The sequence below is a fragment of the Gambusia affinis genome, linkage group LG04, assembly GCF_019740435.1.
Source record: "Gambusia affinis linkage group LG04, SWU_Gaff_1.0, whole genome shotgun sequence".
In the NCBI taxonomy this organism is placed as follows: Eukaryota; Metazoa; Chordata; class Actinopteri; order Cyprinodontiformes; family Poeciliidae; genus Gambusia; species Gambusia affinis.
The window spans coordinates 27,156,923-27,182,430 of NC_057871.1; the positions used below are offsets into that span (position 1 = coordinate 27,156,923).

The following is a 25,508-nucleotide window of genomic DNA, read 5'->3' on the forward strand; positions in this document are numbered from 1 at the left end:
CCTTGACACACCAGTGTGTGACTGCCTACATAATAAGCCTGTACTTAGATTGTTAGCATTTACTTTGGATCTTATGAAACATGCTTATTTTTTTATTATTATTTAGGAGTATAATAATAAGCTTAATAGTGAATAAATTGAAGCAAATAAAGTTTAGTTTGTCTATATATCCAGTGGCGGTGCTTTACCCATGCGGATAAAAAAATAATTATGATTATAGTAATTATAACAATGACTTAAAAACATGTAAAGAGTGTTAAAGTGGCAGTATTATGTAAAAATGACTTTTTTAAAACTTCACGTTGTGTTATAATGCCATTCCCTCATCAAAAACATACCTGGATTGTTGTCCTCATTCTTTCATGCATGTTTGAGAAATCCTTTAATCTCCATGGCAACAATTCAGCGGTGCAAAACACGTGGGTGGACCTAGCCCCGCCTTAAAGAGAAAGCTCCTCCTCAGAGCTGCAGTTTCCAAGCTTCTAAGCTTCTGCCTCACAGAGCAGCCCTCCCCCACCCTGCTCCTTCAGACTAGCCAGCAGTAAACAGCAAACACCAGGTGGAAGAGCGCATCAGCTGAGCTCGTTATATGAGCTACGTCTCAGTGCATTGCTGCGAAAAACAATATTAAAGGGCTAATAGAGCAACAATGTTGTGATGACTTCCTGAAGGCGCAGTTTCAGAAAGAGCAGGAGTTTCTTAAAGAGACAGGGCCCAATTTCTAGGCATTAAATTGCAAAGTCTAATTTGTTTTTAGTCATGTCTGACATATGTAGTATTCTGAAGGTAACATAGTTACTTGATTGTACTATAAAATGATAGCATGTGACTGGAAAATGCAGCCCTTTTAGCATAAAATGTTTAAGCAAACACTGAAATAAAGTAAGATGTTTCTGTATGACTGGTAAGAAAATACTTATATCAAACTTTGGCACTCAGTCTATTATTTAAAGTTCAGCCTGGCTTAGCTGAGATGACAATATGAAATGTGATACGTTTTGTGCTTCAGGTGGGAAATCTAGGCTTGCTCTTCATGTTGCTGTTTTTCATCTACGCTGCTCTTGGAGTGGAGCTTTTTGGCGAGCTCGGTATGTGTTTGAGTTAATATTTATGCACAAAATGCAAAAAAAGTACTTTTTATGTTGGAGTTCTTGTTATTATTGATCTTATGAGAGCCCAAACCTAGCATTGATCTTTTCTTTTTGTCTTTTCTTCTCATCATGTCTCTCTTCTAGTGTGTAACGCCGACTACCCTTGTGAGGGAATGAGCCGCCACGCCACATTTGAAAACTTTGGAATGGCTTTTCTTACACTCTTCCAAGTATCAACAGGTGACAACTGGAATGGCATCATGAAGGTATGAGTTTTGTTAAAAGTTTAGTTAAAACCTCAAAATTTTAAGGAAAAGATGAGTGAAATTCTGAATATTTTCTTAAAGTGGCAGTTTTATGTGAACAAAAACATACCTGGTGTATTGCTTTGATTGTTACATCCATTTATGGGGAATCTCTTAATCTCCTCCTCTCAGTTCCTTCAGACTAGTCAGCAGCAATTAGCAAACACCTGGTGGAACTGAGCTTGTTATATGAGCTACTTCTCAATGAAACACTGGTAAAAAATAGAAGTTAAACACGTAATAGAGGAATATTATGATGAGGTACTGAAGTATCAGAAAGAGCAAAAGCTTCTTGAAGAGACAGAGGCCCAGTTTCACAGCCTTAAGTTGCAAAGTAAATTTTTTAAATATTGTATTAGACACATATGGCATTTTTATTATAAGTGAAGGTAGCATGGTTACTTAATTGTGATGAAAATGGCTCTATGTGCTTGGAATGTATATAATACTGCTCCTTTAAGAAGCATTTAGTAAGGCAGAAGCAAGTAGAACTAAAATTGCCAATCCACGCAAGTACTTAAAATTTACATAAAATCATAAAATTGTATTCTAAGTTTTAAGTATTTCCAGTTCTGCCATCATTCTTTGTAAATGATTAGGTGTCCAAAGCAATGTTCCTCATGTCCTGATGGTTTCTTCATTTCTCTCTCGCTGTTAGGACACTCTGAGGGAGTGCCCACAACATCTCCCCGGCACCGACTACGGCTGCCACGCCGGGCTGCAGTTCATCTCCCCGCTGTACTTCGTGTCGTTCGTGCTCACGGCTCAGTTCGTCCTGATAAACGTGGTCGTCGCCGTGCTCATGAAGCACTTGGACGACTCCAACAAGGAGGCGCAGGAGGACGCGGAGATGGACGCGGAAATTGAACTGGAGCTGGCTCAGGGGGGCCTCTGCTGCATGATGGGAAACATCGGCGCCATCGCCGGGGCAACAGGCGGGGCAGGCATGGGGGTGGCTGTCGGGAGTCAAGGCGGCGGAATAACGGCGCCACTTCAAGACGGAGCAGGAGGAGGAGGAGGCGGCTCGGCTCACGACGGACACGCCCACCCGCGATGTCGGCTCTACTCGCCGTCCCAAGTAAGTGGAATATCAGGCAATCAAGAAAACGATGGCTACACTTTTACTTTAAGCATGCTGATTGGAGCTCTTTAAGGAGAAGCTCAGCTTAATCACTTTGCAATCATGCAGTTCAGAATACATTAACTTACATTAACATCTCTACTTAACATCTGCATTCAGATGATCAGAGGAAAACATATGGAACTTTTTCAGTTTGTCTTCAACATGTGGCTCATAGAATCCGTCCGGATGTGTTTGTGTTCTGTTTTTATGGAATTCCTTGGTCATGATAGTAGTAAAGTTGCATTTTTGTTCAATTTTAATAGAATAAATACTTCATAGGATGCAATCGAGTAAAACAGTAGAAAATGGTGTTTTTGGTTGGTGAAGTAGTGCTTAAACCTGCCATGCGTTACTTTTATGAAAAAATAACAAGTTTTTTCATAAAAGTATATATATTTACACATTTGTTAGACTTGTTACAAAGTCATGACAGTAAAATATGAGACAGATGGTCTGTGAACATATTCAAGCTCCTCTGCCTTCTCCCAGTGCTAAATAGAAACAACCAATAAGAGCCAGGAGGAGGGTCATAGCGCTGTCAATCATCCTAGTGCCTGCACTGCTCACAACCTTTCCCTACGCTACAGCTGGTTCGCCACAGCAAAGTCTGACATGAGTGCTAACCCTAGTTAGCATGTCTACTGCTGACAGTGGATAAACAGTCTTTCCAGGTTGGTAATTTGCCCCATTTGCACATTTAGCATTTAGCAGCCCGTATACGACCATGATTGGCAGCGTTAAGCCACTCCTCCTGGCTGTGATTGGTCGTGTTTGGTGGGGAGCGCTGTAGTTCTTCAGATGGCAATACCAACACAGGGAGGAGGATTGAGCTTCTCACAGATTATCCGACTCAAAGCGTACTGTCACGACACGGTCACAGTTTGGACAAATATATAAAATAAACATGTTTTGTAAAAGTTACATACTGCAACTTTATATAGGTTATTAACTGTGCAATTTCTGATTGGATTATTCTGTTCTGATCATTTCTAGACTTTATTAACTTCTCCCACAACACAAGTTGTTGTCCAACCTGACAGGCTTTTTGATAATAATGCAGCCGGAGTTGCTTTTATTGATATGAAACGCATATGACCTACTTGGGCAAATACGATATGAAGACACAAGGCGATGCTGGAAGCCACACAGAGGACCCCAGCTCACAGATTTACCATGATATTAAATAGCGGCTGTCTCCGTTGTTCTAAAAATACCACCAGCGGACGCTCCGCCTATGTTGACTTTCATTCCTCAGCCGCCTGATTCATGCTATCATAATCGCAGTGGTATAAAATTATAAGCTCTCTGGAAAATGGGAAGAGGCGCTTTGAGAAGGTTGTGAGCAAATTCAAAATAAAGGAAATAAATGAACTGAAAAAGTCAGTGTGGAAATAAATGGGAAGGAGTGAAAACTGGAGAAAGAAAGAAGCAACATTGGGAAGGAAGCAATGCTTTGCATTCGCGGAGGAAAAAAAAGGGGGATGAAGGGATTGTTGAAGTAGATGAGTAGGAAAAGAAAAGGGTGCATAAAGGTTCAGAATGTACCGAAAGAGATCTGTGTTTAAATCAGAGATTAAATTATCTGAATTTTGTGGTAGATTTTTTATCCCTGGATAAAACCGTCTATTTCAGTTTTTGTTTAATATAATGTCTCTTTAAGAGCTTTATTATAGGAAGATATAAAGTAATGATTGATTTTTTTTCCCAGACCTTACTTCTGTGACAGATCATAATTAATTATTCATGTTAGAAATGGAGGTGGTTTCTGGCTATGTGTGAGAGAAAACTGTGTTTTTGTTATAAAGAGACAATGTTGGTGTGTGCTGAAAGTCAAGTAAGTGGCGATGAATTTTTGGACACCGTCCTGATAATAAGAATAGATAATTGTGAAGATTACGTTTCTCCACTTACTAACAGCGTCAACACTGGAAAGTGTTGAGACCTCAAACTGATAGTTCTCATTTAAGGTGCGTTCGCTGGCTGAAGGGAGGTTAGATTTTGATTCTGGGATTGCTCAGACACCAAGCTGTGAACTGTCAGCTTTCAATTCCTGACTAATTTCCTCCCACATTTCTAAAAAAGAAATAGGAATCAGACTCCGCCTGTAATTCCTACATTCACATTTTTGTCAGCTGTTCAGATCAAAGTTGTCTGGGAAGGGGAAAGTTGTCTGATTCCACTCAGTTCTTCTGTAAGCAACAGGGATCCAATTATTTCATAGTTGTATTAAGTAACCAATCATTTGACCTGACATTGAAATATGGACCGATATCTTTGTGCATCTTGTTATTTAAGTGGCTTAAACTCACACTGAAAATGATAATAAAAAAAAAACGTATCTTCTTTTTCAAAAGTACTTTTGTTAATCTCACAGGAACTTTAATTTCGTCAGCACATTGTCTGGATGAAACGCTTTAACTGCTAGCTGCTCCTATCTTTTGTTTGATTGTCTTGTTTGATGATGGACAGGACCAGAACAATGACTCTGGAGTTGTTGTTTTTTTGTTTTTTTTGTTGTTAAAACCAGCAGGTGAAGATCATTTTAATGAGAGCTGTCAACGTGAATGAAAGATAATGAAAAAAAATATTAATGAACAAAATCAGAGTTGAGATCTGTGACATCATCTGCAGAGGTTGGGATTCGTTTTGTGGCTTTACAACAGAGTTTGACTTTATCTGCTTATTTAAATTGAAATGCTCGTCCTTCCTGCTTTAAGTAATCCCGGATCAGACGTTTTAACCTACTGAATTGTACAAAGTTACTGCCCAGCATATTGTTCTGTTTTGCTGTATTGCTCCGTTTACTATCTATAATGCTTTTCTTTCTTCTTTTTTTTTTTTAAGCACTTGTTTTGTTCCCAACTTGAAAAGACGCGATGTCCTCTTATTAGTCGTCTTCACAGCAACTCTGATTTAGACTCTTTATGGAAACCCTATCAGCAAAAATGCTCTGTAACCTTTCATAGCATAGATCACTAGCAAGAAATTACCTTTGTCACCCATCAGATGGAATAGCATTGAATCAATGGCGGAGCGGGAAGGGAAGAGAAAACAGCAATAGATGCTCTCAGAGGAGGGAAAACAGCGAACTGTGAGTGGGTGGCAGGCTCATTGTGTTTAGAGCTCTTTGTCAGCTCACTGATATCTTTAACTTTGCAAGATTGAAAAGAGAATGGTAATGGAAAAGGAGAGGGAAGGAAAGACCTCTCTTTGTGCACCTTTTTCTTTAGAATTTGTTTATTTCAAGTAATATTATGATTGGTCAGCAAACAGCCATTTCAGATATACAGCTTGCATATGTCTTTATGCTGACAGTAAGAGGTTTTTCAGAACAAGGGGTAGACTTGACTGAACGTTGTCCATAACAAAGAGAAGGGTGAAGTTGTGTTGTGTCCTGATAGGCTTATTGGCGCTAGGAAATTACAAATTATTCTTTATTGTTTTTTGGGGGTTTTTTTACCTTGCGGCTCATACCAAAAATTCATGGACTGTTAATGGTCTGCGTCTGGTAAATTTAAGAAGATGATATAGCTTTTGTCAAAAAAAAAAGTTGAAATTTAGTTTTAGGGGACATTCACACAAGCTCTGATTAGTCTGCTTCAAGTGAACTCTAGTTCATTTGTCTAGAAAGTTAATTCTGTTTGGGGAGGCATGAATGCACAAGCTAACTCTGGCCGGCTGAAAAACCTAGGTCTAAGTTCGGTTTGAAGTGAACTATGGTGCATTTCGAATGTGTATGTGAATCCCAAGCGTATTCTGGTGCAGTGCATTCTGGGTAAATACTTCAAACACAAATGCATAGGTCTAGCGTTAGCGGGAGAAATGGCTTGTCGTCTTTAATTAAAGATAAAAGAGAAATGCTGCAACCGCAAAAATCTGACGCTAAGTCAGTTTTCTTTACATTTTGTGTACAAGGAAGTTGAGCTCAGTGATTTCTTCTGATGTCCCTGTCAATAGTTCTTGCTGCAGCGCCACCACAGGTGAGGAGGTGCACAAGTTTTTCAAAGTGCTTGGCTTGTTTGATAGTGCAGTCTGGAAGCGAACCTCACCAGAAGAAAATGGAAGTTGGATTGGTCCTCAAACGAACCGGATCTACCGGACTATCAATTACATTATCAAAATAAGAATTCCCACCTTTCGTCTTTGCTGTGTCAGATTAAAGACTTGAGATCTTGACATGTGGAATCCCAGCTCTCCATCTAAATCTGGCCTTAAAATAACATCATAGTCCACCATTTGATATAGCTTATTTCCAAGCAAACGCATACAGAAGCCAGAACGATATTATTTTAACATTGTGCCTGTTAAATAATTCATGTTGTCTGAATAATTTCACTTACTAATGACTCCAGCATGAGGAATCTGTGACAGGGTTGTTTCAAAAAAAAGAAAACAAACAAAAGAACAGTGACCAATTACCACTAAGTAGACACAGTGTGAATTAAGATTTGTAAGACCTTGAAAAGTGAAAACGAGCAACAGTGACGCATTAATATGTTAATAAGAACTGCCTTGCCACCTTTATTTGTGTAATTAAAATGTTTTCCAGTCTCTCTCCTCTTGTTTCTCTCTTTCTTGTACACTAAGAGAAACAGAAATGGAGGGAAAAAGTGAAACTCATAAAGGGCTAGTCCAAAAAATATTATGAGTATATCCTATCAATAGTAGTTTATTGGCCAAGGAAATGGTAAGCAGATTAATGGGGCGTTTCAGCAATTCTTTTCAAAAAAAAGAATGTTTTTGAAAAGAAAAAATTATTTTCAGAACTGCTGTTATGTAGTTTTGTTACACACAGTGATGTGTTTTAAGCACTTATTTCTAATAATGTAGATTATTAAGGTGCAATGAAAACCAATGACAAACTTAATTGATTTCTTAAGGTTTTTCCTCATAACTTTGGCTTTCCAATTAATTTTAACAAAATATAATTTAACATAATTGAATTAAATGTCATTTCTGAAGCTCAGTTAAATTTCTGAAGCTGCTTTGCTATACGAACTATCGTAGCAAGAAGAAATGGAAACGTTTCTGACAAGAGAAAGATTGGAGGTGTTGTTTTTTTTTAAAAAACCACAAGAACTGTGAGAAAATAAAATTTGATTCTATTAATATAAAACATTACATATTTTCTTATCAAAAGAGAGGATTGTGTTGAAAATTTGTATTATGTGGTAATAAAGTCATATTTTCTGAAGGTAAAATCGTTCCACAACAGAACTCCTGACCATCTGAAATCAGGAGGCATGAGGAAGCATTTATGCTAAATAAATGTAATAATTATGCAATATTAAATAAAAAAAAACATTAAAAGTTCATGTTTCTTTACATATTTTTTTTTTTTTAGCATTGTCTGTTAGCTTGAAGAGGGGACCACAACCAGAGGTCAATGCTCTACAGGGGGTCATGGCATGGAAAAGTTCGGGAACCCCTGCTTTGAACTACTATCAATCATTCATAAACATATTCACACACTGATTATGCTAAGCTACATTGTAGCCACAAGTGCTCTGGGGCAGATTGACAGAAATGAGGCTGCCATTCAATCAATCTGCGCCGCCGGACCCTTTGACCAACACCATCCGTCAAGGCCGGTCAAGTGTCTCGCCCAAGGACACATCGACGGAAACGGACGGAAGACGAGCTCGTAACGTCTGAAACTAAAGTCCCTGCGTGCCGTTTTCCCTAAATACAGCCAAGCACTACCTTCATTGTGACAGCTTCACCAAAGAAGCGCAAGTCTTCATAAGTAGTTGAGCCACACGGCACATCTCTCTGTGGCACCGTCTGAATGTTTTGAAGGAATATAAAGCGTATTTTGAGGAAGATGGGCGTATTGCACAATAGGGGCTTCAGAGTGTGAAGGACCCAGGTAGCAGTGAATCAAACGGGGTCATGGGCAAAGTTTACCACACTCACTGCCTGACACAATCAATCAATCAAGCTGCCTCGGCCCCCACTGCGTGCCCTGCCAGCATGTGAAGCGATGTGTACGCTCAGTGAATACTTGGGCGCTGCCAAGGACTTGCTATTGTCTGTTGCCCTCTTCACCTTCCACCCTTTAGCAAGTCTTTTTTAATGGCATCTGGATGGGAAAGGAAAAAAAAATAAGAGGAAAGGCTAACCACTGGAGGAACAAGCATAAAAACTTTAGCAGGAGATGAAGAGAGAGAAAAGAGCAAGTAAGACAAAAAATAATTACCTGTTAATTAAGTGTGCAGTGGTTTTGAAAGAGCTTTGTAACCAAACTGCTCCATAAAAATAACAAGATACCAGGAGGCAAACTCTTAGGAGATGAATAGATTTTGACTAGGTGACAGAGACAAGATGGAAAAAAAAAATTGCAATTAAACTTGCGGGGTTGACATTTGTCTCCGACTCCGGCCCCGTCGGAAGGAGGTACAAGTGCAAAAGTCAGTGGTAACCGTCTTGCAGCTGCCAGTCGGAGCTGAAAATAACATCGGCTCCAACGTATTGCACTTAATTAAACAGCACTTCCCACGATGCACTCGGCATGTTCTACAGAGGAGGCAATAATGAAAGAGAAACCACGAAGGAATGAAAGGAGAGCGGCGGAAAAGAATAGCTGACGCTTTAGTTTAGTCTGAGTTGCAAACGGCATCGGAGAAACCCGACACGGGTGATCAGATGTTGGCTAAGTTGACTTTTATTGACATCTAGAGAATAGGGATTTGATTTTCTTTTTGTTGCTTCTGAAAATGAAAGCTATATTCACTCTTCATCTTATGAGGTTACAGTAGCACCAAGATAGCATGTTTTTGTTCATGTTCCCAGTGAGGTAAACGGCGTGTTTGTTGATGTGTGCTGCAGGAGAGCCAGTGGCTGGACAGTGTGTCTCTGCTGATTAAGGACTCTTTGGAAGGGGACATGATCGACAACCTCTCTGGGTCCGTTTTTCACCACTACTGCTCTTCTCCCGTCTGCAAGGACTGCAAGAGTCACCCGCAAGAGGTGAGTGTGGGAAACGCAAACACACACAATCTCTCCCTGCCTGTTACAAACCAATTCATTTAGCTGACCCTGAGGAAGACGGGGACGATAGATTTATTGTCTTATGAATTACATGTCAATGTGTTGTTGCTTTTTTTTAACGCTGTGAAGTACAGCATTGAAAATATACATTGATAATATTGACATTTTTGCAGCTTCTGAGTTCTTTGCGTTGGTCGTTGTGAACATTTGTTGCACATTTCATGTCAATTACCCTAAAAGAAACATATTTACTGAGAAAGACGGTGACCTGTTCAATGTACATTTTCTAAGCTGCGTATAAATATAACCTATTAATGTTTCCAGTTTTACTTGCCAGTTTGACGCCTGCGCACTGCAAAATGTGTGTCTTTGCTTCATGAATGCTAATCCTAGCTCCATCAACATTCTCATTTGAATAACGTGGATCTTTTCAAGCCAGACGTAAACCACCAAAGCATTAGAGACACTTTGAGTGTCAGGCGTATTAGTGCATCTCGTCCCCCTGAGATACATCTGTACCTGCAGGTCAACACAAGACCAAGCATCACTGTTGATCCACCACATGCTCAACTTCTAAAGGCCGTGTCCAAGTGCGTCTATTCTCTAAAGAAATATCAGTGATTCATGAATAGACGAATCAAGACAGACGGTTTACACAAAAAGCAACAAAAGTGTTGAATATTTATGTAATTCTTTTTTTTTTTTTTCATCTGTGGAGACAAATATATTCAATGAAACTCTATAACCTAATATCAAGTAGTAATTTTTACAGTATAGTAAACATTTAGTTCATTATGAGGTATTTTTATGTTCAATAATCTTACTTTCATTCATTTAAGAAATAAAGAAACCACCTTGTAATCCAGTCAAAAATACTCTTAAGATAGTTTTCCATGGTAATGTTGTCTTTCTTAGGTTAATAATTTAAGCTCTTTTTGTTAAATATGTTCATTTCCACCATAAAAAATCAGTTTTTATGTTCATTACGGTCACATGATGTATAGACTTCCATCCATTATTCGTCAAATTTTTCCTTTTTTCTTTCAAAAGATTTTCCTTCTCACATCCTGGAGGACAGACCTCATAGCTGATTTATTCAGTCACCTGTGGGAGTTTTGTGACATTTTCTGTCTAATACAATCATGAAATGTCCAGTTTTTCAGTGACAAAGGTTTGACTTATGCTAGTGTCATGAGCTAATGTGTTGCTTCAGTAAACTAGCTTCCTTGCAATTGAAAGTTCAATATCCCCATTTTGCTTATGCTATCTACATAATTACTGAAACATTTGTGTGGAAACGTGTTTTATTTTATGAGTCAAGTACATTTGCTGTAAAAGGGCTTTACATGAGAGATTGTATTCAACAGTTTTGAACTAACGTGTCTTCTACGCATAATCTGGCAAAGTTACCTTGGACTGCTATAAAGAGTCATTTACAGTTAATACAGCCAACCTTTCTAACGCAACTCAGTCAGGTTTATTTTCTCTTTACAATAACAATAACATGTCTGACAACAGATGCTTAAAAAACCCCCATCAAAACTGCTTTGGGGTTTCATGAGTTAACTAGTATCAGAACAGAACTCATATCTTGTGTTTGTTGTGAGCAGTAAAGTCGACCTGTTTCTCAATCAATGGGCTTTGTTTTGTGATCCCAGAAACTGCACCATACCATTGTCCTATGGACTGAAGGGTGCCCAGGAATGTTGCGGTACACATCGAGTGTATGGTCTGCTTTTACAATGGAAACAGACAAAACTGCATACTGAACTACACCAACCGCTCAGTGGAAGTGAAGCATTACAGATTTTAGTACTTTATGCCATAAAGTTGGCTCTGTATTCATGATCCATCCATGTTCCTTCATATCCCAAAGAGACTGCATTGGATGTAGAGTTGGTGGTCAATGAATCCATTGAACTCATTGTCTTGTAAATAGACAAAACGTTGAGGCCGGAAGGCGCGCAGTACCTTTAGGGTTTTGAAGTTGATGTTTCTTTACTGAAACTACATTTCTAGCTATTTCTATGAATTGTATTTGTATTTATTCTTTGTCTGGGTGGCTGTTTCTATGCAATATACACTTTTGAGTCCATTACAAAATTCCACTATGGGACAATAAAGTTTGTTCTATTCCAAGGACCAATCAGCTATGTTGGTACAAAGTGGCTTGTACCAACTTTGTACCAACTTTGTACCAGTTTTAAATATCCTAAAGGATTATTATGTAGTTATTTTCAAGGGACATTTATGTAAAACTTTAGAACCAAAGTTTTTCAAGGGAATACCCTCAGCACACATCACTCTACCCACCAGCATGAACTGGTGAATTCATACTGTCATGTTTGCATTAAATTCTGTCTCTACCATCTGAACGGCACAGCCGAAACAGAGACGTATCAGACTAGGAAATGTCTTTCCAAACTGTTACTGAGAGTTTATAAACACCCAACATGTGTTTTAATGCTGTAAACTACAGGATTTTAAAGATTAACTGTTTACACTAAGAAACAAGTCAAAATCTTGTCCTGTTTTAGTTAGAAAAATACTCCTTCACTTTAAATCAGTTGGTGTTCCTAACCTGTGTGTCACATTTTGTTTCCTGATTTCTGACTGACTGTTGCGTGTTTGCGATGCAGATCCGACTGGCAGAGGTGGAGCAGGCATCGCTGATGTCAGAACAGCTGTCAGACAAATCCTCATCTCCAGCGTTACCCGATGACCTCAGCCTGGATGAACACAGCAGCTACCAGCTGCTTGTCAGAGACAGTCAGGTGTGTGTCTCGACTCGCTCGCTCATGCTTAACAAGACCTTCCCAACTCGCTTGTCACACTTGCGTTGTTTCACACTGGTTACCCATAATTCTCTCCATGGACGAGATATTGTTATATGGAATTTCACGCTTTTTAAAAAAAACAATTTATAGCATCTAAGGGACTTTTTTTTTGACGTCAAACTTTAAGGAACAGAGTAATAATTGAAAAACCATTCATACCTCTGGAATATTTCCACTTTTTCATTCTAGAAAGCAAAGTTGAGAGTATTTTAGGAGGTTTTTATATGATAGACCAACACAGTGTGGTGCGTGATTGTGAATGGGGAGGAATATGGTTTATAATTTTTATGTTTCAGACAAAAGAAAAATCTAAAAAGTGAGTCTTGTATTTGTTCAATCTCCCTGGGTCAATACTCTGGAGAACCACATTGTAGACCACTCCAAATATTTAGGAACATTCTCTTACAAGCTTTGTGATTTAGGCACTGAAACTAATGTCCATTCTACTTTGTGAAATAGGTTGAACTCAGTCTGATTGTACGGATCGTGTCTCTGAATTCAAATTTTAAGCGTGGACTTTGCATATCCCATATTCTTTCCATTTTCAGATAGTGTGGTTAAGAAGGTTTGGTTTAAACTGTAACGCTACAGTAAAGGTGCAGTACGTAACTTCTACAGAAATATGTTTTCACTTATTCGCTAAAACTGTCACTATGTTGTCATGACAGTATAATGTGAGACAGGTAATCAGTCAAATCCTCCACCTTTCCCCTGCTATTTCCATTTGAAGGAATGCACCAAAAACAACCAATCAGAGCTAGGAGGAGGGTCTTAATGCTGTCAATCAAGGCTGCTCAAAGTCCTGATGGTGGAGAAACAACTTGATGTTACAGGAAAACTGATTCTCAGCTATCATCTGTGTTCATGCTAACTAGCCTGAGCTACCACAACATGCTATGCTATCCATCCATCCATCCATTTTCTTTACACCCTTCTTCCCTAAATGGGGTCAGGAGGGTTGCTGGTGCCTATCTCCAGCTGCGTTCCGGGCGAGAGGCGGGGTTCACCCTGGACAGGTCGCCAGTCTGTCGCAGACATGCTATGCTAGCTGCAGCTTATCGGAGAATGAGACAGAGTGAGGTTGAGCCTCACAGGATTGTGATTGGCAGCCCTAAGACCCGCCTCCTGGCTCTGATTGGTTGTTTTCGGGGCAGAAGGCAGAGGAGCTCAAATTCTTCATAGATTATCTGTCATATTGTATACTGTCACGACATATTGATAGTTTCACTAAACGTGTAAAAATAAATTTTTTTGTTAAAGTTACATACTGCAGCTTTAAATATCTTTGTAGCTTCATCCCCAGCTGGTCTGGTGTAGTTTGGTTTTCATCCGTTTGTTTTCTGTAGTCCTTCACTGAAAATCTGCATTTTGCTCACATTTAATTACACACAGATTGACTGGTTGCTTCTTCTAACAGCGACTGTCCGCTCTTCATTTACAGGTTTCGGTATAAAAGGTATTGAATACAAATCCATGCCACACTCTTCAGAGTTTTTCCTATGTGTGCTTTCCTACCACTTTACAGTCATGCACCATTTTGTACTGTTGTTCCACACCAATTCCCAACAAAACATTTGTAGATTTGCTGACGTAATGAGACAAAAAAAAATTTTAATAAAAAAAATTTGAAAAATTCAAGTGGTGTGAATACTTTGGTATTACTTCAAAAGATACTGTCATTTGGGCTTTACACAGTTACAAATCATCCTGACAGGCTAACTTGCTAATCACCTTTAATTACCATTTATGCTTCAGCGAGTGACTAAAACATGTCTCCCATTGTGTTTGGACTTGGCTGAGCTGTAGTGTGTGTGTGTGTGTGGGTGCGTGTGTGTGCGTGTGTGTGTGTGTGTGCGCGGTGTAACACCGAATGTGTCTTTCATATTTCCATCCTCAGTCTTGCCCTTTCGCTCGCAGCCCACCTGGCCTGTTTCATCTCTGCTCAGTTCATTTGATCCCGCGGTGCAGTCGACGACAACAGCAGCGACCACGACGACAACAACTAAGCAATTTGATGCTTTGAAGGCGGTTGTTGTTATACACCTGCTAGCGCTAGAAATTTCAAATCAGACTTGCATGAGTGCACAAAGGTGGGGGGATGATGAGCAAGCGTTCTGAAAGTGGAAACAAATTGGTTTCCAACACGGCGCGAGAAAATGAAAGGCTTCAGTGAAGCTTCAGTGAAACTTCAGTGTCTTTTGGGCGTAGCGCCAACTCTCTGCATAGTTTTCCTTATTGACTGACCCAGCTTTTTAAGAATTTCTCCTGTTTTTTTGTTGTTTTTTGGGGGGCTGGGGGGGATTTCTTCCAGAGGGGCAGCAGTGACTCCCACAGCTCAGAGGAGTTGCTCATGCAGGGAGGCTGGAGGAGACCTTACCCCTCTAGTTCACGAAGCGAAGAGTTCCTCCATCCACCTCTTAATCCTTCTTCTCTGGAGCAGCAAACCTCAGCACATGAAAAAGGTACTGCAGAGGATTTATTAAAAAGAAAAAAAAAAAAGCTTCTTTTTTAAATGTCCTTTTGCCCTGTTGTGGAAAAAAAATCATTTCCAAACACTGTTGGATGTAATCACTCAATCAGGTTTATTTGTATATTGTGCACAATACAGAGGGCTTGTAAGACAGTGAATGATGAAGAAGACAACACGAGTTGTATACCAAGGATAAGAATCCAAAACATGGGAGACAGCTGAAGGAAAACAACTTACAACCTTGTGTGTGTGTGGGGTGTGTGTGTGTGTGTGTAGCTCAAGCAGGTTCCTTTGGTGAGAGTTCACAAGCGTTTAACATAACATGATTAGCAGATGTGAACTTATAATCATTTTGCCACAACATTTCCTTATGTAACTTTTTCTGGAGAAACATTTATCCGCTGTTAACGGTGGCCATGCTAGCTGGCCTTAGCATTTGTGGCTAGCTGTGTTGTGGTGAACTAGCTGTAGCGTAGCACGGAGGAAGAGGAGGGGAGTTATTGTTGGAGGGGGGAGGGAGAGTGGTGCGTAAACTAGAGTAATTGACAGCGCTAGGACCCTCCTCCTGGCTCTGATTGGTCGTTTCTGAGTGATGTATTTCTGCAGTCTCTACTGGGAGCAGTGGGAGAAGGTAGCAGACCGATTTTCTGTCTCATATGTCACAAAATAATGATAATTTTAATAAATATGTAAAAAGAAAAAACATTTTTATTTTATAAAAGTTCTGTAGTGCAGCTTTAAGAAAAATGCCAAAAATGAGAACAAATATGATTGTTAGAAGTGAGGCAGGTAAGAATCAGATACTTCCTGATTTCTCCTTGTCTCAACGTGAGGTTAAATGCTTACTTTACATAAACGATGACCCATCTGGTGACACTTGTAGGCAGTACAGTATGATGCATGCACACGGTATGATGCTGATCAGGAAATTCGGCTGAGTGCTCAAGTTGTTTGAAAATAGCTCTTTTTAAAGCCTTTCGTAAACGGCCCATCTGTGGCGACGGCGGCGCACAGGAAGCAGCACGCAGAAACTTTATCCGGCGTACATTAATGGTAGGAGGCTACAACTCGACGTGCCACATGCAGTAATGCTAGCCATCTGTTTGTGGATGTTTTTGTTCCCCCGTGCCCTGCAGTGCTCAGGAAGCTCATGAGTAGATTATCTCTCACTGCGATTTTGGAACGCATCAACGTCGATCTCTTTTTACGTTATATATATATATTTTACCTCTTTGCACTTTAGACCCTTCACTGCATCCAGAATACAGATCGCCCGATTCATTCTGATGTATTTATAAAAGCCAATCTTTACTAAATTGTCGTCTTCCTTCCTCAGGAGGCGTTGAAAACACACACAGCGCAGCTGCTGATGTGGCTTCGCCCGTGTTTCAGCTCCCAGCAGACTTTTTCCACCCAGCCGCCGCAGCGCATTCAGACGGTCACGGGGACAGCATGAAGCCGAGGGACGTGGACCCGTCCCGGCTGGCGTCCCCCGCCTCCTGGGCCTCTCTACGCTCCCCCGGAGCCAACGGCAGGCCTCTGAGCTCTCAGGTAAAAACGCAACGCTTTTCTCTTTTAAACATGGAAAACCCATCTAGTTATGTTTTCCACATGCCTACTTTAGAGAGAGTCTTGACGCTTTAATGTCCTTGAATCCAAGGATCTTAAATCCCAGGTTTTTTTGGACTCCCAGTAACATAAATCTGTTGGTTTTGCCTTTAAATCAACACTTAACTGAGTGAAGTGAGAGTTTTCAAACAGCCTGGCCTTTCTTTCAGACAGTAACTGTGTTTTTTTGTTTTCTGCAAGCTGAACATTTCGTATCCCTGTTTAATGAGAATCCAACTCCACAGTGAAACTAACACACCGCCTTTTGTTGGCTTCTGCATGAAAAAACTCAGAATAAAAAAAAAAAAGGAGCTTTTTTTAGTTCTTGCTCTTTTTGTAACCATGGAAACAGATTCTCCCCCACCCCTCTGCTTGTGTACCTGCTCGGTTTGTTTACCTCGTGCCTGAGTGGCTCTGTGATCCTCAGCTGCTACAGTAATGCTCTGGGGCGCTCGGCTAATTAGCCTAGCCAGCCCTGAGCCTGATACTGACGCGCTGCAGACTGTTTTCCCCCCTGGCTCAGGTCCCTTACTGTCTCCCATGTTGCCTTTTTATTCTGTTTCTTGCATTTCTCCTTCCCTGGTGCTCTTTCTCTTGGCGTGTCCCTTATGAGCCTTATTAGTCTTTTGGATACACTCATGTCAGTCTCACTTTGGTTCAAGATGCATACATGAGAGATGGGTAGAAAGGTAGATGGATAGCTGGCTGGATGGACTGATTTTTAATCTTTGAGTGTACGTTCTTTAATATGCCAATATTATTGTAGTTGTTGAAAACAGACCCAAAATGACAATATTATCATTTATAGCAATCATTTCTGGGACAATTGTGACAGGTCTACCAACATTCGGTTTTATAAAACTCTTTATTTTTCTGTTTTTGCAGCATCCAGACCACCATAACTTTGGGTTTTCAGTGGCTGCACAATTATCAACAGGAAAAGAAAAATATCACTCTGTGCAATGAAACGCATTAGCTTTTCAAAAACTCAGTAATCATTCTCTTTGTGCAGCATCCATCGCATAGCGACTCGTCCTTGGCCACGGGCAGTTCAGATGGCAGCCTGCAGGCCGCGCCGGATGAAGGGCTCGGCTTTGACGTGTGCCCACCTCGACATCTGCATCTCCCCGTGCCCGTCCTCCGCCCGGTCCCCGCCGTTGCGTTGCCCCCTAAAGAACATCCCACGGCGGACCGGGAGCAGCCACCGCAGAGCGGACGGAGTTCTGCCACTCGGAGGAAACAGAGAAGCCACAGCAGCGGCGGTGGAAGCAGCGGCCCCGGCTGCCCCCAACAGGACTGCATGGACCCTTCAGATGAAGAGGCGGGCACAGGGACTGGAAGGGACGGCTGCCACCAGGCCCTCTGCAGCAAACACTTCTCAGAAACGCTCAACAGTCTGTCCCTCACGTCGCTGCTCGCCCCGGGCTCTCTGGCGCCCACGGCGATGAAGAAATGCAACAGCACGGGATCGATAGTCCGCTCAAACCCGTCCGCCCGAGGCAAAGACGGCCGGCACACGTGCGCCGTAGATCCACCCGGGTTCTCGTCCAGTCCTTGGATGGAGGGGAGGGGAAAAGCGCCGCTGGAGGACAGTAACGCGATGGAGAGCAGCGCTCGGCACGTCAACACAAGCAGCAGGAAAACAAGATGAAACGCATGTTGGTCTTCTGTCGCCGAACAGTGAAATCCTCTGCGTTTGTGGTGTTTGAACGTAGCAGGAGGAGACTTCTCAACACGTGTCCTTTGTTCAGTGCTCTGTTGTACTCTGTTGGGATCAGTCATTTCTTTAAAAGATGCTTAATTCTTTCCTTTTTGCACAGGAGATGGTTACTTTGTGACAGGTTTTAGCAGTAATTACAAGTTGACTCACTTTGTCTTTTTTTTTGTCATAACCATGATTTGGCTTTGAACTTTGCCAGTCTTGGGGTTTTTATGGAAGAAGCATTTAGAGAGCACAGGTCTGAAGTTTGCAGTGATTACTCTGATGACGTTCAATTACAGGAGACGGGGACCCACTGACCCTGTGTGCCCACAGCCTTTGTGCAAAAACAAAACAGTCTTACGTGACTGCAGACGACCTCTGAAGCTCCTTTTTGAAGAAACACTGAACTTTGTACAGCTAGTCCTTTAGTTTTTTGTTTTTTTTATATATCCATGGATAACAGTAGCATCCCCTTTTTTTCCAATCTTTGGTGAATTTCATAGATTAAAACAGACTTTGTATTTTTATTTTTTAGACTATTATTATTATTATTATTATTATTATTATTATTATTATTATTATTATTATTATCATTAGTTCATTTGTTAATTTGGAAGACTCACCCATCAGCCTCCGTTTGTGGGAACCAGGGAGAGGACAGAAATATCAAGGAGTCTCTGACTTGACAAAGGGACTCTTGTTGAAAAGAATCCATGAATGCTGCTGAGAATTAAAGTGAGGAGTAGGTCGGAGCATTGTTCACTTTAACAAAGGGAACCATTTTTACTTTTCAAGTGCATATGAAGGGCTATAATGTACTGAGGGCAAACCTGGGCTAAATACTATGGCTATTATTCAGTTTTATTAGAAAATAGTATCAGGGCACCTCCATTGACCTGAAAGACCTCACGACTTTAGACATGGAAAATGTAGGCAATAGTTGTTTCCATACTAAATATTTTAAACCTCCAAAATATATTTCAAAAGAGTAAGCAACCTTAGAGGTGAGATAATCACTTTTATATCAGAATAATGAATACTTTTGCAGTCTCTGCGAGAAGACAGCAGGTCCTTGTTAGCTGTTGGGGCGAGTCTTTGGATGGGCTTAGAGGGATCTGGTTTAAGCCAGTCTGACCAGTTTAGCTAAAGCACAGCCTTCATTAACACAGTTTTCTTTGCTTTTGGGGATTTTCTTAGTGGGTTTTCTTGAGCGTCTTAATTGGCAGGGTGCTCCACAGTTTGCGCCTTTGCTCTTTCGCACTTCTGCAGTTCAGTTTGTTTCATACGTCGCTTTGGACACGTTGTTGGTACCCGACTGTCCGTCAGTTCATAGCAGCCGTAGGGAATTTTCATACCCGCATTGGTAAGAAGGGAGTCCAAATAATTTTTGTTAACATCTATTCATAGTCTACCACAAAGGAAAGAAGTTGTGATTTCAACTGAGAGAACGAATTGCCATAGAGGCAAACTGATCCAAAGTGTTTTTTGTTGTTTGTCTTTTTGTTTTTTAGCAGGGCTAATATCTAGCTTATTGCCTTGGAAACACTATTGATTCTTTGAGTTGCAAAGACACATATCTAACAAATTTCTGAATAGAACGGTAACTTGTTTCTCCGCCATTAGCACATTTAACAGCACGTGAATGAGGATGGCTGACAGCACTAAGACCCTTCCCTTCACTCTGATTGGTTGTTTTTGACCCAGAGCAGCACATCTCTTCAAACGGTAACGGTTCTTAAAAGGATCAAAAACCGCAGCTTCTTTACGCCATCGACCACATAGATTTCCTTTAAAATCTATGTGGTCGAGTCAGTTTTTTAAAAGTGAGCCCAAAACTTATTTGACCCAGGTCTGCTTGAGTGTAGCACGACTTTAGAAAACAGCATAGCAAGCAATGTTGGTTAAATTGGTGTTGTATGTTTATCTTTGTGCACTTGTGTTGACTAAAAGTGATTACAAATCGTTTCATACATGTCACAGTCCATAAATATCCAACCAGATAGACCTCAGGTGGACAAATGCACACACACACGAAAAAAAAAAAATCATACATACCATCACAAATATCATACAAACACCTTCATACCAAGATGTTGATGTCAACACTATGCAGGATTTCTTTGTGCTTGTTTCAGACAAGAGAGAGGAAACCTCGGTGTTAATGATCGCTGCTTTGTCTTCATCCCCTTCGTTAAACTAACCCAATTGCATTCCCTCCCTTCTGCGAGGACGTCTGCGTATTAAATGACTACCCCACCTCTATTTGAGATATGCAATATATGCTGTGATGTGATGATGCACAGCCAGATGTGTGAGACTCATAGAGACAGGCAATCTAAAGAGAGGAGATTGTAATTTATGTATTGGAATAAAATGTCACCATCATTCAAAAAGGTCACCAAAAGGAGGATTGTGTATTCATGTACTCTGAATTGTGTTGCCTTTCGCCGTCATCTCAACCCAATATTAGTTTACCAAAATGCATGGGGTTTTTTTTCTTTCTTTCCTTTTCTTTTAGTGTTCTTAAATGTCAAACTTGTGTCATAAAAAAATGGAATAGCTTTTCAACCGTGTTTGACTCTTGACGTTCTTTCGTAATGTTGTTTTAGTAAGTCAGTAAGTAAATCTTTCGAGATAAACTTAGTTGTGTGGGATACCTCATGTGGGGCGTAAGGATGCGTTAGTCCTGTCTGCTCTGAACCACAAACTGGATATTCAATGGAAGATCTACTGCAGGGGTGTCAAACTCCAGTCCTCGAGGGCCGCTGTCCTGCAACTTTTAGATGTGCCTCCGCTGCACCACACCTGAATAGAGTAATTAGGTCATTAGCAAGGCTCTGGAGAACTGATCTACACAAGGAGGAGGTAATTAAGCCATTTCATTCCAGCGTTTTGTACCTGTGGCACATCTAAAAACTGCAGGACAGCGGCCCTCCAGGACTGGCGTTTGACACCCCTGATCTACTGGGAGCCAGTGGAGTTGGTTTAGCAGTAGAGTCACATAGAAAACCAAAAATGACTATTTGGTCAGGATCATGGCAGCAACATTTTGTACAGACTGCAACTGGTCCACGAAAGTTTTGCGCAGATGCGTGTAGAGTGCATTATAGTAATACAAATCAGACAAAAAAGCTTGAAGAAAATATTCTATTTTAGGAAAAGAATCAATGGAGCTCAATTTGGCATTATTGCTCAAATCATACAAACTGGATCAAACCAGATAATTGATATAAATTTCAAAGCATAAAACTTTAGTCAAAGGTTATCTCAAGGTTTCTAACAGTAGATTTAGCTAAAAACGCCAAGAAGTCTAAGGATCTCCTTTAGCTTTAGTTTGTTTTGTTTTTTTTGTGGTGCAAACAAATTTAATAGTTTTTTTTCTCTACTTACCTGAAGAGATGTGTTGGCTTTTAGTTGAAAGCGTGACATTTTACTAAAATGTGCTGTTTTGAAACCTCATTAGGAAGACGAGGAATATACAACCGGATACCAACAGCATAACATACATATCCTTAAAAGAGATGACAGCAGAGCAAAAGCAACAATGGGCCCTATCATCTAATTGTAATTCTGCTGGAATGCTTCAAATAAAAATCCGAGACCTGGAAAGCACTAAAGCAGCTCTGACACTGCTCCACAACAAAAACTAAAGGTTTACTCTGGTTTTAAAGGAGCTGCAACAGACTGGAGAAAAACAGCTGATCAGGAAGATTGGTACAGATACTCAACCAAGGTAACTCTGCAAAGGAACACGGACAATGGTTAGCTGAAGACAACAGCACTTATCAATAGTGTGTTGTGAAACTGTAGAATGTTATCCACTAACATAGAGTGGTATCTCACTGATAGACACGTTCTGTTTTCACTGTTTAAAAATGCTAGCATTTCAAAAGCACATGGTGTACATCATGCTAGCTGCTAGCTTGCATAACTTCAGTGATGCAGTAAAATAAAATTGTTACCAACCTTCCTAAAATGTTCTTTAAGTTACAGCTTAACTTAGCAGGTGAGCTATGTTGTTGTTAGCTCAAGTTAGCTTAAAAAACATAGCTTCTGAAAGCAAAAATTAAAATCACTGTTGTAGTGCTTTCTACTTGAAACAGCTGTCAAGTATATTCATTATTTATATACATAGTGTGCAACATCTTTTATCCTATTTAAAATTTTTTAAAGAAAATAGTTGCCAGTTAAATTTTTGATTCATGTGTTTAAGGCTGGTGAGGCACAGAGGTACTCTACATGTTTGGCACAAACATCTACTTTGCTAGCTTATTTATGAGTATTTACTGTAGAATATGTTGCAGGGCTGCCTATGTTTTATGATGTTGGTATGATTTTCTTAGACTAGCTTATTTAAATTTAGGCAAAGTTGCCAAATAATGCTATTGTATATACTGTACCTGCTGGTTAACCGTAATAAGTGTGATGCAAGCTCTTTTATTTTAGTACCTCCCTAATTTCAGCTAAACATTTTGTCATGTTGAGAACATCCAGTAGTCTCTCTACTGCGGCTGCATGTTATGCTTTTTTCCTTTCAAAAGGAAATATCATCTGCCTCCATCCTGGACGGACGCTCTGAGGAAATTACTAAGCACACCCAGCTACAGGATTGGTAGGTGGGTCGGGCCCACATAGCAGACTGACCTGGACTGGGTCTGGCATTCTGCTGGCACATCTGGAAAAATCTCTGGCACGGCAAATTGGATGTCAACCAGACCCAGGCCAGGTCTGGCAACGATGGCAATGGTTCACATGAGGCATGCCACACCTGAGCCAGATATGTCCATTCAAAAAAGGGCCAGTTATGGAAGTAGTTATGTCACTCATGTGGCATGTGACAATTCATTTTTTCATAAGCCTAAAAGGGATGAAAATATTAAAGAAAAATTTGTACCTTCACCAAGTGAAAGGACTTTTAACCAAAAGAATAATTTGGCAAGTTTAGGGATATGATACCTCAAAATATCACTTTAACATTTGTAAATTATCATATATTGCATTGGCAGCCGGCCTCCACAAGAGATTAAAAATCATTGTAGGACGAACTCAGTTCTTAAACAAAGTCCTAAAGAAATCACAATTAATATAATTAATATTTTTGGCTTATTACTCTAGGTGTTTTTTGTGTGCATATATATTGGTTTTTGGAATAGTTTATTAAGTCTATAAGTTATTATAATATTCATCAAGTTGTACTTTGTATGTGTAAAAGTGCACTTTAGCGCACTATATATCACACCTGCCAGTACAGTACCACACTCTTCATGTATGCCTGTATAACTTTCTGTAAACACGTTACACACACAGTTGGTGACAAAAAACATTGTAGATTATATAAATAAGCTAGATTATGGAAAATCAGTTCATACATTAAATGTTTTTTAACCATTTTATTGGTGGTGTACAGACGGGAGGAGCATAGAATGACAGCCAAAAATCAGTTTTGGCGTACTGGAAATATTTTCAGTCATCAAACACCAGCTGCCATCGAGTCCAGGAACCGGTTCTTAGTCATTGTGGCCAACATCCCAGAGGAGGATCAGCGAAATGATGCACAGACGCACATGACCCCCTCCACCGGGTCAGGCCGCTGATGGAAATGATTGGGGCAAGGACGAGCGGATGGTTCCAACCAAGGCCAGGCTTGGCATAAAATAGTACATGAAAGACAAGCCAACAAAGTGGGGCCGGAATGTTTTTGTATTGGCTGATGTAAATGGTTACACTTCCAGCTGTACACTGGAAAATCTAAAATTCTTCTCTTTGTCAAGTGGATGGACTCCAGGGAGGTCTCGATGTGCTCCACCATTCCACCCAGTGTACACCAGAGACTCTGTTCAGCGCTGGCAGAAGTCCGCTGATGGGAAAGTTAAAAAGGTTGCTGTCCCCAGGCCCACTGTGGTGACAGAGTACAATAAATACATGGGAGGGGTGGACACATCAGACCAAATGATTGGAACACATTCACTCCACCTCAAAACAAAGAGGTGGTCAACGTCTATGTTCCAGCGTTTAGTTGATATTGATGTTACAGACTTGTTTGTGATTCACAAGGATCAATGTGTCACAATGAGGAGAAAGCAAAAGACCCAACAGAGTTTCCAGGAGGAGCTGGCAGCGCACCTCCTAGGTGTTCCTCTTCAGCACAAGCCACAAAAAAAATCTGGGGAAAAACATTTACCTGCAGCAACAAGCAGACGAAGTCTGAGAGAGCCAGCATGAGGAGACGGCGCTGGAAAGTCTGTCACAGAAGCACAGCCTGGAGATCATCGATCTTCTAAATGGAACTAAATCATAGATGTTCACTCATGAATAGTCTTTGTTTATGTCCTGGTCCTCAAAGTCTACTAATTCAGGATCTTCCAACGATTTCACAGGAGTTCACATGAGTAGGATCTTCATTGGTGTTCTTTTGACCTCCAGGCTTTCCCACAATAGAATTACAAGGACCCTCCTGTATGAAGATTGGACAACACTCATCTCTTAATGGAATACGGTCAGAACTCACTTTGTAGAAAGTCCAACAAATGTTCTCTGTACTTTCTACAGGCGATTGTCCAGGACACTCCACTGGTGTCATAGGCTGAGTTCTCAGGTGCTGGGAAATCTTTCTGTAATGACTCTGGGCTTCATCTTGACTGTTAGGAGGTTGAGTTTTGTCCTGGTCTTCAGGGATGACTGACTCCAAAACAGGATTACAAGGAACCACATCTGTAGGGGCTTCACTTGTGTCCTGGCTTTCAGATTGTGTTGGTCCTAACTCAGGTTGGTTCTTACTCAGAGGATGAGCCAGGCTCAAGGTTTGCTGGAGTCGTAGAGGTTAGTTCTGGGCTCTGAGCAACGTTTGAATCGCCTCCACAACAGACAGCGTTTTGAATCTAGTTTCATGCCTTTATAAGATAGTTCTTTTGAACATTAGTTGTCCTAGGATGTGCCAGGGTTCTTCAGAAACACTGTGCAAGCTTGTAATCAACTATTGGATTATCGTTTAAAACAAGCTTCCTCTAATCGCATCCTCATTGTCTCGGCTGAGTTTTCTTTCCATCCCGTCAAAAATGACAAAACTTGCCTCTTTTACTTCTTCCCAGAGTATTGGATGAAGCCTTTTGAAGACAAGTTCAGTGTCTTTCTTTTTGTAACGGCCATAGAAAGATCTTTAACTAGACTTAGAAATCAGTCTCCAAAGAATATTTCTGAACAGTTTTCTCCGAAGCTGCCTCAGACTGGTGCACAAGGTCGATCCTCGATGGCCGGCATTTTGCACGTTTTAGTTTTCTCTCTGGCAGTGGCGCAAAAAGTGGGTATGCACTGTATGCAACGCACAGGGGCGCTGCACTAGAGGAGGCGTCAAAACCCCCTCTAGAAAAAATGTTTTTCTAGTT

The 25,508-nt window shown here is 40.6% G+C and overlaps 1 protein-coding gene across 2 annotated transcripts in view; it reads left to right on the forward strand.

Annotated features, from left to right (window-relative positions):
• Positions 1-20,204, forward strand: part of LOC122830339 (voltage-dependent T-type calcium channel subunit alpha-1I-like) — a 201,955-nt gene extending 181,751 nt beyond the window's left edge. For both annotated transcript variants that reach the window (XM_044115612.1, XM_044115613.1), the window contains 8 exons: positions 1,010-1,088; positions 1,236-1,357; positions 2,055-2,474; positions 9,348-9,488; positions 12,149-12,283; positions 14,658-14,808; positions 16,153-16,367; positions 17,437-20,204. In XM_044115612.1, coding sequence (XP_043971547.1) covers positions 1,010-1,088; positions 1,236-1,357; positions 2,055-2,474; positions 9,348-9,488; positions 12,149-12,283; positions 14,658-14,808; positions 16,153-16,367; positions 17,437-18,075 — 1,902 coding nt within the window. In that variant the 3' untranslated portion in view covers positions 18,076-20,204. The remainder of the gene's footprint in view (positions 1-1,009; positions 1,089-1,235; positions 1,358-2,054; positions 2,475-9,347; positions 9,489-12,148; positions 12,284-14,657; positions 14,809-16,152; positions 16,368-17,436) is intronic.
• The last annotated feature ends 5,304 nt before the right edge of the window (positions 20,205-25,508 follow it).